At 39.4% G+C, this 12,516-nt stretch overlaps 1 protein-coding gene across 4 annotated transcripts; it reads left to right on the forward strand.

The window, feature by feature from the left end:
- Positions 1 to 1,494: 1,494 nt before the first annotated feature.
- arhgap19 (Rho GTPase activating protein 19) lies at positions 1,495 to 10,667 on the forward strand. Of its 4 annotated transcripts, none has more exons than XM_039801002.1 (12): positions 1,495 to 1,581; positions 2,644 to 2,918; positions 5,140 to 5,220; positions 5,667 to 5,876; positions 6,289 to 6,515; positions 6,961 to 7,047; positions 7,169 to 7,234; positions 8,257 to 8,463; positions 8,614 to 8,727; positions 9,273 to 9,386; positions 9,802 to 9,903; positions 10,522 to 10,667. In XM_039801002.1, exons 1-12 carry the CDS (start codon positions 1,538 to 1,540, stop codon positions 10,579 to 10,581), a joined length of 1,587 nt encoding a protein of 528 aa, XP_039656936.1. In that variant the 5' UTR covers positions 1,495 to 1,537; the 3' UTR covers positions 10,582 to 10,667. The 4 variants fall into 4 exon arrangements, with proteins under 4 accessions (XP_039656936.1, XP_039656928.1, XP_039656943.1 ...); XM_039800994.1 differs by having other exon boundaries at positions 1,524 to 1,581; positions 2,641 to 2,918; XM_039801009.1 differs by having other exon boundaries at positions 1,524 to 1,581; positions 2,641 to 2,918; positions 10,525 to 10,667.
- The last annotated feature ends 1,849 nt before the right edge of the window (positions 10,668 to 12,516 follow it).

Here is a 12,516-nt window from a genome sequence, read left to right on the forward strand (position 1 = left end):
GATTTATTGGCCAAGTATACTTACATAAACAAGGAATTTGACTTTGGTAGGTGTTAACTCTCTATACATTCAACAAATAGACATGTAGTAGTAAACATAAACAAATAGTAATATAGACACATACTGTACAATAGAGACAACAATATAGACATAAATATAGATACAGTAAAACACATGTTGACAAAGTTTCCTTTTGGGGACATCATTTGAGATTGGGAAACATTTGAAGTTGGAAAAAAAGATAATAAATTGCAATACATTGCAGAATATTGCAATATGTTTAAAATCTCAATAATATTGTATTGTGACATAAGTATCCTGATGATATTGTATCGTGAGGCCTCTGATTCCCACCCCTATTTTCTGGTAACACTTGGGTGCGGTGTTTCCAGCCTATAACATCGAGGCTCTTTTACTGATCTCTCTTCCTCCGTTCCTGCAGGCATCCAGCTGTTACGTGGCAGCATTAGTTCCACCTTTTCCCACCTGTTTCCTTTGTTTTATGCATTTTTCAACACTCAAACACCATTCTCACTCCTCATGCACACCCTATGCTACTAATGTACACGTCATGCCTTTTGATGTTTAGTTATATGGCCTATACAATTCAGTCACTTTATCTATTCTTTGAAACAGTATGTCTCCCACTTAGTCAAGGCCTTAAGAGCCAGGTTGTGACAAAAGGTGAAGACATCTATGAAACTGAATTTTGTTCTGCAAAACATCCAGTCAAACTAAATATTTCATATGGTTACTGACTCTCTCAAAACTAAGAGACAATTGCGTAACAAATGTAAAGATGATTTTTTTTTTTTAGAGACCTGATCATAGGACTGAACCCGTCACTTCTATTAGTAACAGACCAAGTTTTCTTAATGAAGCTCATGATGAAAAATGGTGTGTAAATGTGTGAGAAAGAGAGATATTTAAGAGGGTTGCCTTTATCATTGACAGAATGTATCATACTATTTTGTTCTCTGATTGAAACCCATCCATTTAATAAACTTAAAATTGCTACATCTTGTCTTTAAATGAAGTCAGTTTTGTACTTGTGATTCTTTTATTCTGTTTTTGCTTTGTAGCTCTGCAACTTTGTAGTTTAACTTTGTAGTAACTTTCTCTACATTGGAATTGTACCACTTCTATATTTTGTCTACTCCATTTTCCTAATAAAAGAGAGAGACATGAATAAGAACATGTAGATATGTGTGAAATAAAAATTAAATTGAATTGCTGGGATGAAATGTGATTTTGCATTTTGTGCTGTTGAGTGTTATAAACAGTATAATAGTGGTGAATACTTCTTCCACCACTGTGGTATTGTTGTATACTTGCACAGAGCACTGTTTCGCTTGATGTTGCTTACTTTACAGATGTTGTTTTCCTCTTGACAAAAGCTACTGAATTCAAACCGACCAATCACAGTAAGGGACATGGGCAAATCAGACACATCATGCCACGCCCACGTTCGAAAAGCGACCAATGGTTGACAGCGTGGGCGGGGCCTGAGGATAACAGCGGAGGATTCAAACTGAACATGGCTGCAGGTAAAGATGTCGATGAAAACAAACAAAATAGAAGGTAAGAACGAATGGAGACTAACAATGATACCTTTTACTCTTATTTACATTGACGTAGAGTTAGCGTTACTTTGTCTTAAGCTGAACTTGAGACATTTTAGACTGGTGAACATGCATTTCGTCAGTGAGACTGATTGACAAGGGCTGTCACTCTAACGTTAGCCGTCAGCTCAAGCGAAGTAATGTTAATGCTGCTTTCAAAGATGGAAATAAGGTTAGTGGGCTACAGCTTGGTGGCCAGGCATTGCTGTTAACAATTGTAATGCATATTCGAAAATGAGTTAAGTTACGTGGGAATTCACAGCTTTCATTAGCTAACGTTAGCTGAGCGATAATGGGTTGACATAGCTAGCTAACGTTAGCTAGCTAAGTTTGGGCAAACCAACGTTCACGTTACACGAGCAAAACAAAATGTTGGTAAGCTAACGTTAGCTTATTTTAGCTGACGTTAGCTAGGTTAGTGGTGCAGTACTGTGATAATAACCCACTCTTTACACGCATAACGTTAACGTTTGTAAAGGAAGGAACATAACCTCAATAGCGCCTTTGTTTAGTTTTAAGGTTTGCTCAAATGATCAGAAGTGTAGTTTCAACTTTGTGGTAATTTGTGAGGTTGTAGATCTTAATGGTTTTGTCAGAATTGGCTACACAGAAGGGGGTGAGGTTAAAGAGGCACTATAACGATTTTACACATTAAGTTACATTTAGTTGTTATGAGAACTGCAGCCTGTGAAAACCGTTGTTAAATGTCAACTGTGGCTCTGGAGGGAGAAAATATGCCTAACTATGTCATCAGGTAATATTAACTTAGGCTATTGAACATATTCTGTATATCCTGTGTATACACATTTTAATTTGTAATGCTGTTGCTTTTCAGCAGAGGCATACAACAAAGATCCCTAATTAATACTAATAAAGTCCACTACTTGTTAAAGCGTAAACAAATCCATCAAACAGCAGACTTATGTGCCTGTGTTTTTACCTAATAATAATTAAGTGTGTATGATTTCCTCTCCCATACGAGAAAAATGTGTTTTAAAATCTTCCTGTCTCTCCCCAGCAGAGGTGTAGTGCACAATATGGTGATGAATCATGAGGAATCACCGGGGGGGTCCCGTGCTGGCCGACCACAAGTCCTCTTCAGCCCGGACTTTTTTGTGGAGAAACTCCGCCATGAGAGCCCTGATGTTTTCCTGGAGCTGGTGCTTAGTAACATTACTCGACTTATTGATCTACCCGGGACAGAGTTTGCACAGCTCCTTGGTGAGGAGGGTCCTAAGACCCCAACAAGTGGAAATGGAGGCTTCTTTCGCTCTTTCAACTTCCTCAAACGCAAAGGTCAGAGGTCAACCAGCTGACATCTACAAATTACCAAGAGCCAATTGGCCAAAGTGAATGTCCCTCTCTGTTTTTGTGTACAATTTGATATTAGGCAACATAGACATTAAGCCTGTGTTCACGCTGACTGCATCATCACTGACTTTATCGCTGCCACAAAAAAAGTTTAGGGTTACGCTATGAGGGTAAAAAATGAAACACAAGCACTTATCTGCTTAGGAGTTTGTGTAACAGCTGACTGTTGCCTGCAACATTTCCTCCTTTACATCTCTGTGAAATGCAGCTGCCTTCAATGAAGAAAGAGAAAGAAATGGCAAGATCTGTAAATGATCTGACGGAAAACAATAATTGTGAAATATAAAGTCTGCGTGTGCTACGTTAGGGGGTGGGTTAAATAACACAACAGGACGTCACGCAAATGGGCCCTTGAGGTGACACTCCCACCGCCGCACAAACCTGCGGGGAATCTCCGGATCGCGTTTTCTAGTGTGAATGGGCCCTAAGGCAGCAATCGGATTGTTCCAGTGGATAACTGACTGTATGTGTAAGAAGTGCCAGTAAGTTTACTATAAGATGTATGTAAACATATGAGATAGAATCTCACCTAAATACCCTCCCAACTAGGCCTGTCACGATAACAAATTTAGCTGGATGACAAATTGTCCCCGAAATGATTGCGATAAACGATAATATTGTCGTTCTGAGACCATTTTCATCTAATGTAATGATAATGGCATAATGCAGGTACACCTTTTCAAAGATCAATACACTTTTATTTAACACTGGAACTGGAAGACATTTTAAATATCCCCAATAAATGAACAAAACAACCAAAAACAATAAATAAAATGGACCATCAGTCTCTGTTAACAAAAAATGCACCGGAATAAAAAACAAACGCAGTCAAAAACAATAAATAAAATGGAAATTTTTCCGGCCGCGATAATTTCCATTTAACAATGATCGAGCTCATTTTTATTTATCATGCGATTAATTGATTTATTGCATATTGCAACAGGCCTACTCCCAACAGATATCCAGTTGTAAACTTGTCATTAGTTTGTAGGCTTTGTTGATTTTGTTGCATGCCTTTTGTAGTCCAACAACTGTGGCAAACAAGTAAAATACTCTTCACTTCTTTGCGTGAGCTTTCAAGCCCTTTTTATATAGTCTTCATGGTCTCTTATTCTCTGAGTTCAGCCGTTCTCCTCACAGGGATACTGTGATACACGCCCGTCGTACTCTGCATCTGTTGTCTGATCCACTGGTGCAAAATCACTGCCTTTTTAATGAACCACAATGTTTCTGTAACTGTTGTAGGAAGATCATTTCCTGTGGATGGGTATGTGTAGCTGCAGCGTACGTCCACTGTTGATCTTGCTATGGCACAGATCTTAATAGGGGTGTAAGTCCCTCCCCAGTTTTTCTGACCCTGTATCACTGTAACACAGAGCACACCAGAGACCACAGTCAGAGTCATGCCTCAATCAACGGGGGACAGAGTTTGAGTTTGATCCTGCATGTTATCCCACTCTCTTGGCCTTCACATCAGATGCAAGGATGCATGAATTTTTACTTAAATGTTACATTACAACAGAAATAGTGCTTTAAGAAGTGCTAATTAAATCCTATCTATTGCATGAATAATCATACAACTTTGCAACAGTACAAAACAATATAGTGGAAAAGTTCCCACCAAAATATGTATTTTAACACCGTTTCTGATATAGCTTAATCACACAACCTCAATTAGTAAGGTATAACTGAAGTAATCCTAGTAAACCAAGACATAAGGCTACAGATGTTTGCATTATGACTATCTATCTAATCCTGGGCTGAGCATACATGATGATGATGATGATGATGATGATGATGATGATGATGATGATGATGATGATGTTGAACTTGAACTTGAACTTGCCTCCCTTCAGGTCCATTTCCTATTTTTAACAGTGGAATTTAACAGCTGACACTAAATACACACAGGCCAACCTGCTTTTTTTTTCTAGCCTGTTTGATCTTATGTATAGGTTTTTCAATGTGGCGTATGAGATGCCATCAGACTTGTTCTTTAGTGGTAATGTCAGCTTTAAACCTGTGTTGCGCTGCCCGTCTGTGATGGGACTGCATGGTTTTAAGTCTCATATAGTCAAAATTGAAGAGCTCTTTCAGTAACTTTTGATTATATCCATCACTCTCATCTCTTGTAATACTTTAACAGATAAAGGCATTTTGTTTGGAACCACGCTGACCGAGAGCAGCATTGCCCAGATCTACCAGCTCATTGAGTACCTCAGCAAAAGTGAGTCCTCTAAATAATAAAAGTTGTTTTTACATCTGCATTCCCGGCAACTTTGAAAAGCAACATTATTAACTGTTTGCTGGGGAAGAACAACATTTTCTGAAAATTTCGGAATTTGACATAACACCAATGATTTGTTTTGAACAATGAACAAACCTTTGCCTGCAATCCGTCCTACTACTGATGAATGTGGATAGTATTTTACCTATTTGTTTTGGAGTAGCGTGCATGTCATGTTTTCTTCTTTAGCTTGAATAAAAAAGACAAATTCCAAGAATGAGTGAGCACACAAATAAGTAGCCCAAACTGGTTTGGAATTATCAGATGTCAGAAGTTTTTACTTGCTGGTTCCTACCTGCTCTTGTTCAGGACCCCCAGGAAGACCAGAGGCAAATACGTGTGCTTCTAATAAGGATACTTGAATAAACTAAACTCTACGCACTCAGATCTGCACGTAGAGGGTCTGTTTCGGGTGCCGGGGAACAGTGTTCGCCAGCAGACCCTGAAAGAGCTCCTCAACAGCGGGGCCGAAGTCGACCTGGAGTCTGGGGACTTTCACCCCAATGACGTGGCCACGCTGCTCAAGACTTTCCTGGGAGAGCTGCCCGAGCCCCTGCTCACACACAGACACTTCCACGCACACCTCAAGATAGCTGGTAGGAACACACACACACACACACACACACACACACACACACACACACACACACACACACACACACACACACACACACACACACACACACACACACGGTCAACACACACACACACACACACACACACACACACACACACACACACACACACACACACACACACAGACAGTCACACGTTTTGTTAAACTTTTAAAGATGCAGCAATGATTGCTCCACATTAAACCTAAAATGCTGCATATTTAAAAAAGCAGGACATCTGAAATGCGCCAGTCAAGATGTCACAAATGCAAATGATTTATTTTTTATTGTTTGTCATGGGCTATTGCTTAAAAGGAAAATGACAACACCTTTTTTTGTGATTTTAGTAAATCTATTCATGACTTTACTTCCTCCACCCATGCCCCTCTCCCAGATATGACTCTGTTTGACGAACACGGCAACAAGACTGCGTTACCCAACAAGGAGCGTCAGATAGAGGCCCTGCAGCTCCTCTTCCTGCTGTTACCCCAGGCCAACCGCTCACTGCTGAAACTCCTGCTGGACCTGCTCTACCACACTGCCAAGCAGCAGGACAAGAACAAGATGTCCGCCTTTAACCTGGCCCTCATGTTTGCCCCGCATGTCCTTTGGCCCAGACATGTAAGATTTGTCGTTTATAACTACATGACTACGGTTGAAGGGATCTAGAATATTTTGCTCAATTTGGGAGCACGATTGTTCACCACAATTATTCATTCACCCTTAAGAAAATTGCCTAAAAACGGCCATATATTCACACCATATCCTTAAAGCCACTCTGTGTAGAATTTGAAAATGTTCAATTTCGTCACCCCCAGGGATAGTATTAAAAAAAAAAAGATGCTGTGCCAGACAGCAAGCATGCTGCTATCTTTAGTGAATATGGCAATAAAATGCCTTATATAGCACAGACAAGAAAATGAAAAACAGATACAACATATTCTTTGCTATCTTTTGATGAAACTCACTTTAGTTGAGATTGTCTTTTTGCCCCATAGTGGTCAAAAATCTCTGAATCTCTTTAAGTGACTGGGTGTTGTCTGACTTCTGTTCCCTCTTGTTCCAGATGACAGCCAGTGACCTGAAAGACAATCTGAAGAAACTGAACAACAGCATGGCCTTCCTCATCAAACACTCGCAGAAACTCTTCAGGGTGATTACTGTTGTTGTTGTTGTTGTTCTTATTATTCTTTAATACTCTGAGAATGATGCACAGAAACAAATTGTGCTCTAGGTACATAAAATGTGACTGGTGTCTGCTGCGTGTTGTCCAGGCTCCAGTCTACCTGCGGGAATATGCCAAAGTGCACTTCACTGGCTCCAAGGCTCTGCAGACCAAGGTTAGTGGAGGGAGGTCACATCACAGCACCACCTTTCCAACATATACCCACCAGACCATGTTAAGCAGTTTGTCCTCACTTCCCCTGCTGTTAAAATAGCATTTAATTCATAGATTCTCTTTGTGAAAACATTCTAAATGTCAAATCTAACTAATTGAAAGTAGATCAGGGGTATTCATCTTAAATTGCAGGAGGTCCAGTAAGTCAACCCTTTGCGAGTCCGAAGAATTCTATACCTACAAATATATACTACTAATAATAATAATCATAATACTAAAGGAATCAGTTTAGTCAACATTTTTAAACTCAAAGATGCAAAAATACGCTGCCTATTATGAACAAACGTATGATGAAATAAAAAGTGCCATAAATCCATCGTATCTAAATTTGCTTTGTAAATATTCCCTTCAGTCCCTAAAAATAAAACTTCCTCAAAAGGAAAACTAAATAGTGTTTTTTTAGGCTGATCTGCACTTAATAATCACTTAAAGATAGAAGTTCAAGTTTCGTAGCTTAAAGGTGATTGCATGTTTTTGCAACCTATCAACGGTAACAAACAGTTGCAGGACCCATACAGCTCTACAGAGCTGGCCTCGTTCTGCCTGTGAAAAATTCCTTTTTTGACAAGATAAATACCCATATAACTTATATATATTTCCCAGTTGTGTCAAAAGGCTTCCCGGTCCGGATGGACGCCTCCTGCGGTCCGGTTTTGGACTGGAGTCTGCCACTTGGTGACCCCTGAAGTAGATTAATACCTCAAGTGTTGGTAAATAGAGAAACCGCATTTATATTAAAAGGAGTGTGAAAAATATTCAGCAACAGTGATAGTATTCCATATATTTTGGGGCAGTGAAGGACAACGACCATTTCAGCAAGTGTGGGTCGCTATGCTGCAAACAATATGGGGATCAAAGCCAAATGCTGCGTTTTTTTAATTTTTTTATCATAAACCGTCATTTTGCCTGCTCACACATGTGTAATAGATTGCATTTGAAGTTGACAGCCTTCTCCTCTCTCAGGATGAGCTGGATCTGCTGGCGGCGAGCAGCTCTCCTGCTCAGCGGACCGTGTTGCCGCTGAAGAGGACGGCCGTTCAAGGCCCCAGCTCTCAGGAGCAGTTCCAATCACCGGCTCAACAATACACAGAAGAGGCTCTGAAGGAGCTCTTCAGACACGTCAACCACAACATGCCAGACTCCGCCAAGAAGAAGAAACTCGTCCGACAGGTTCCCCTCAGGGTCTTTTTACAGTCCTAGATTTCAACTGGCTGATGCATGTAGAAACTGAGCTTCTTCTGCTGTTGATCCTCCCGAATGCAATTCACTTTGTGTGTTTAAAGTCTTTTTAAAGTTTTTTTTTTTCCCTTTTATGTGTAGTTAGTCAAGCAGACATCCGATCCATCAGAGACGCCTACTAAAGAGCAGCACCTGCTCCTCCCAGCTCCCAGCAAGAAACATCCGCGTTCCCGCTCCTTCGGTGGCCTCATCAAGGTACTAAACTATTTTTTTTAAGGCTGAAAGGCTAGGCTGTTGGGGCCATATTTGCTATAGCAACCACTTTGTTTTTGGCTCGCAATTTAAATTAGTGCTCAAATAATTAGTCGGCGTGATTTAGTCACCAGATCAATGATGCCAGATCAAACTTTATAATGTGTCGTTTATATATCTTATCAAATATGTAGTAAACATTTGCTGGTTCTAGCCTAACGCATGCAAACATTTGCTTGCTCTTGTCATGTCATCACTTCTTCTGACAGCTGGTCAGTCACTGTGAAGATCTGGTTTTTCTTTAAAATGTAAAGAAAAGCTAATTTTGCCGAATTATACGGCATAGCTCTTCATGTTGAATATTTCCGCAGCTGGAAAGCGGTTGGGGAAATCTTTTGCTATATAGAAATCCTGTGAGGGCTTATCGGTAAACTGCTCTACCACGTGCACATTTTTGCCAACCTGCTCAAACTCAACATGACATATATTTTCTGATTTAAACTTACCTTTTACAACTTGTTTTTTCCCACCTGATGCTCCGATAAAAGAGAAAAGCTCGTGGTGAGCAGCTGACTGCCGAAAGGCGGCTCAAACACATCTCCCCTGATATTGTCACCAGGACAGAAAGAAAACCTGGTAAAGAGAACGCCAGGTGGCAAGGGGTAAGCCTTTCTTTTATTTATTTTTTATATATATATATATATATATATATATATATATATATATATATATATATATATATATATATATATATATATATATATATATATAAAAAAAAAAAAAAAAAAAAAAAAAAAAGAGAGAGAGAGAGAGAGAGAGAGAGAGAGAGAGAGAGAGAGAGAGAGAGAGAGAGAGAGAGAGAGAGAGAGAGAGAGAGAATCCAAAATATCCAATGCACTTTATATTTCTGTTGTACTCTATCTTCATGGTGACTACTTACTTTGTGTTATCGCCTTTTTTGGCTCTGACATTGTGTTTGAATGAGAGTTCTCTCTTTCTAGTTTCGTCCATCTACAAAATTAGCAGATGACCCAACATTTTAATTATCTGTTACTGTCATATGATGTTATATTTTAGGTGAACAGCCCATTAAATGGTCCTGTGTTGGGGAAGGCGGGGCTGGTGGTGAAAAACCCAGACTTAACTTTGAAGAAGGACAAAGCGCTAAAGGTTTCCAAGGTATGGCACAGTTTTCCAACCAAAGAAAATGAAAAATAATGGCTTTTCCCTTGCAGTAGTCTTAGTTTTGTAAATTCACTCTTTCCAATAGAGCTAGGAGTTAAAAACAACAATCGCAGTGTCTCACAAGTAGCTTCTTTGTCATAAGAAACATTAAAAATGAAATAAATTTGGGCGCCCGGATAACTCAGTTGGTAGAGCATGTGCCCATATATAGAGGTTTACTCCTCAACGCAGCGGGCCCTGGTTCGACTCCGACCTGCAGCCCTTTGCTGCATGTCATTCCCCCCTCTCTCCCCTTTTCATGTCTTCATCTGTCCAGTAAAAATAAAGGCCGAAAATGCCCCAAAAAGAGAAAAAAAAAACTCAAGACTTTGGATTTTGTACAAGTTATTATTTAATTTCTTTTTTGCACAGGACATAGACTCACATTGTCCTCCATAGTTCATTACTTAACACAAAAATACATTCAAGTCAAATGGTAAACTCTGTATTGTGCTGACTTGATGGCACTTTTTTCTGGACAGATGTTTTAATTGCCAGCGTTTAACTGTAATTGTATGACTCCCCATCCATCCTTCCTTCCACCTCTCTTTCCTCCCTCCATTCGTCTCTCAGCAGGACTCTCCGCCTGTGACCAGGATCTGTTTCTCTCCTGCTCAGGAGATCTCACTGTAAAACCCCACACCTCGCGGACAGGACTTGGGCAGTATTAATTATTATTCCTCTTTGTTTATTATCATGTTTTTTTAACTGTAGTACGTCTTTTTTTTTTTACTGTGACTAACATACAGAAGCGTTGGCCAGAACAGCCAAACAAAAGCCGGGAACTTACCGCTGGACATTCATCAAGGCGGGAGTGAGTGTTCCAAACTGGTACCAACAGTTGAATGAAATCCTCCACTGCTAGCTTTGCTCTTAGATGTAAAGTTGCATGATGTGGATAAAATGAATCAACTTTAAATCATACGAAACCGTTCTGACTTTGATATGCGAGTTCTGATAACGCATGCTAAATGTATTTTTTTGTTTGTTTGTTTTTTACTTCCAGAAATAAGCAAATTTGTCATCATTCAGATGATAGAATTCATCCAGATAAACTATTTTTTGCATGATTCCGTTAAGAAAACCCTTTCTATAAAAACATTGGATCATTGATCAGCCACAGCTTAGATTGAACGTAATTGGAGAATCTCTGGCGCTGGATAAAATCTGCAGCAGTTGCTTTGAGCACTGCAATTTTTAAAAAACTTTTAAACCATTGTTAATTTTTTTTGGTTTTATACCACATAATGGTCTGGTTTCAATAGTATTTTGGGATCTTTCAAACATAAGAGTTTTGAAATTAAGCAATAAGTCAGCATATGATTTGCTTAAAGATCATGTTTTTTAAAAACGAAAACTAAATTATTCACATAGAAGCATTAACACTCATTATATTGCATGGTGCTCTGTTTTGATTAAACATTGTCTGGACTTTGGGGCTATTGCTTAGCTCTACCTTAATGTGAATTACTTAAATTAAACAGCGAGCGTGGTCTTTGCTTTGGCTTCGCTGGCTCACAACTGCTTGTGCCAGTCATCACTTGAAACTTGTTTTGTTCGCTACCATCAGAATCTATGACCACTATCAAGCTGAGTTTACAGTCTGCTGTAGAGTGTAGACCATGTATACATGTTGTACAGTCTGTGTGTTTTTAAGGTTTTAAACTTTGCATTTATTTGGGAACTGTGATGTTGGGTTTTTTCGTACGATGTGTTGTAACTCTTTGGTTACTTGATGATAATTGCTCGGTGTTGTGCTAGTGAATATTGAATCAGTGAGTAGGTCACTTTCTTTTTCATATGTTTCATCCGGATATGGAAAACAGGATTTAATTGATAATCACCTTTACTACTCTCAGACTTGTTTAATATGAAACCATTGAATGGGATCCCGGTTTGTGAGAATGTGAAATATGAAATGTTACATTCCCAGAATGTCTCATGCCTCTTAAAATAGAAATAGTCTCTTAAAATATGTTTTTGAACTTTTTTTTTTTTTTTTTTTTTTTTCAGCTGGATGATGGAAGGGTCAAGTGGTTGAGAGATTTGTTATGTTGATTGTTTAAATGAAAGCATAAGGAGTGATTTTTGTATGAATTTACTCCGGTTGAAATGAGCAGTAATCTGTTAGAAGTCTGGTCCTCTCTTCTCAACGTGGTGTGTATGTGAGGCAAACTGTTAAGAAGAGGCCACACTCTTGTCAAGACATGAGTCTGAGTAAAGTAAGAAAGGAACTTCAAGTCATAGGTTGGATATTTTAAAGTGGGGTTGTATGAGCTACTTATCCATAGCCTGTGTATAACCTACAGTAGATGGCCGTCAGCACGCCCCCCCCCCCCAATTTGGAGAAGCAGGCCAGAGTACCGACACGGAAGCCAAGCATTGTACTGCTGTGATCGGGGACAGCAGCTATAACGTATTTTAGACACCTACAAAACAAATCTATATCAGTTTAAGTGTATGCTATATTTTCACAGCCTTAACTTGCCTTCAGACAGCCCTGTTTATGTTTACACGGAGGGAACTGAAGCCGTTCTATGCTCCCATCAAAGCCACCAGACTCCATTG

This window comes from Perca fluviatilis, chromosome 1 (assembly GCF_010015445.1).
Source record: "Perca fluviatilis chromosome 1, GENO_Pfluv_1.0, whole genome shotgun sequence".
NCBI lineage: Eukaryota > Metazoa > Chordata > Actinopteri > Perciformes > Percidae > Perca > Perca fluviatilis.

Bases quoted from the DNA above. Each gene is read 5' to 3' on its own strand.
- arhgap19 (XM_039800994.1), top strand. From the start codon at position 1,538: ATGGCTGCAGGTAAAGATGTCGATGAAAACAAACAAAATAGAAG. The intron at 6,516-6,960 runs GTAAGATTTGTC...CTCTTGTTCCAG, and splicing joins ATGTCCTTTGGCCCAGACAT to ATGACAGCCAGTGACCTGAA. The intron at 8,728-9,272 runs GTACTAAACTAT...CTCCGATAAAAG, and splicing joins CCTTCGGTGGCCTCATCAAG to AGAAAAGCTCGTGGTGAGCA.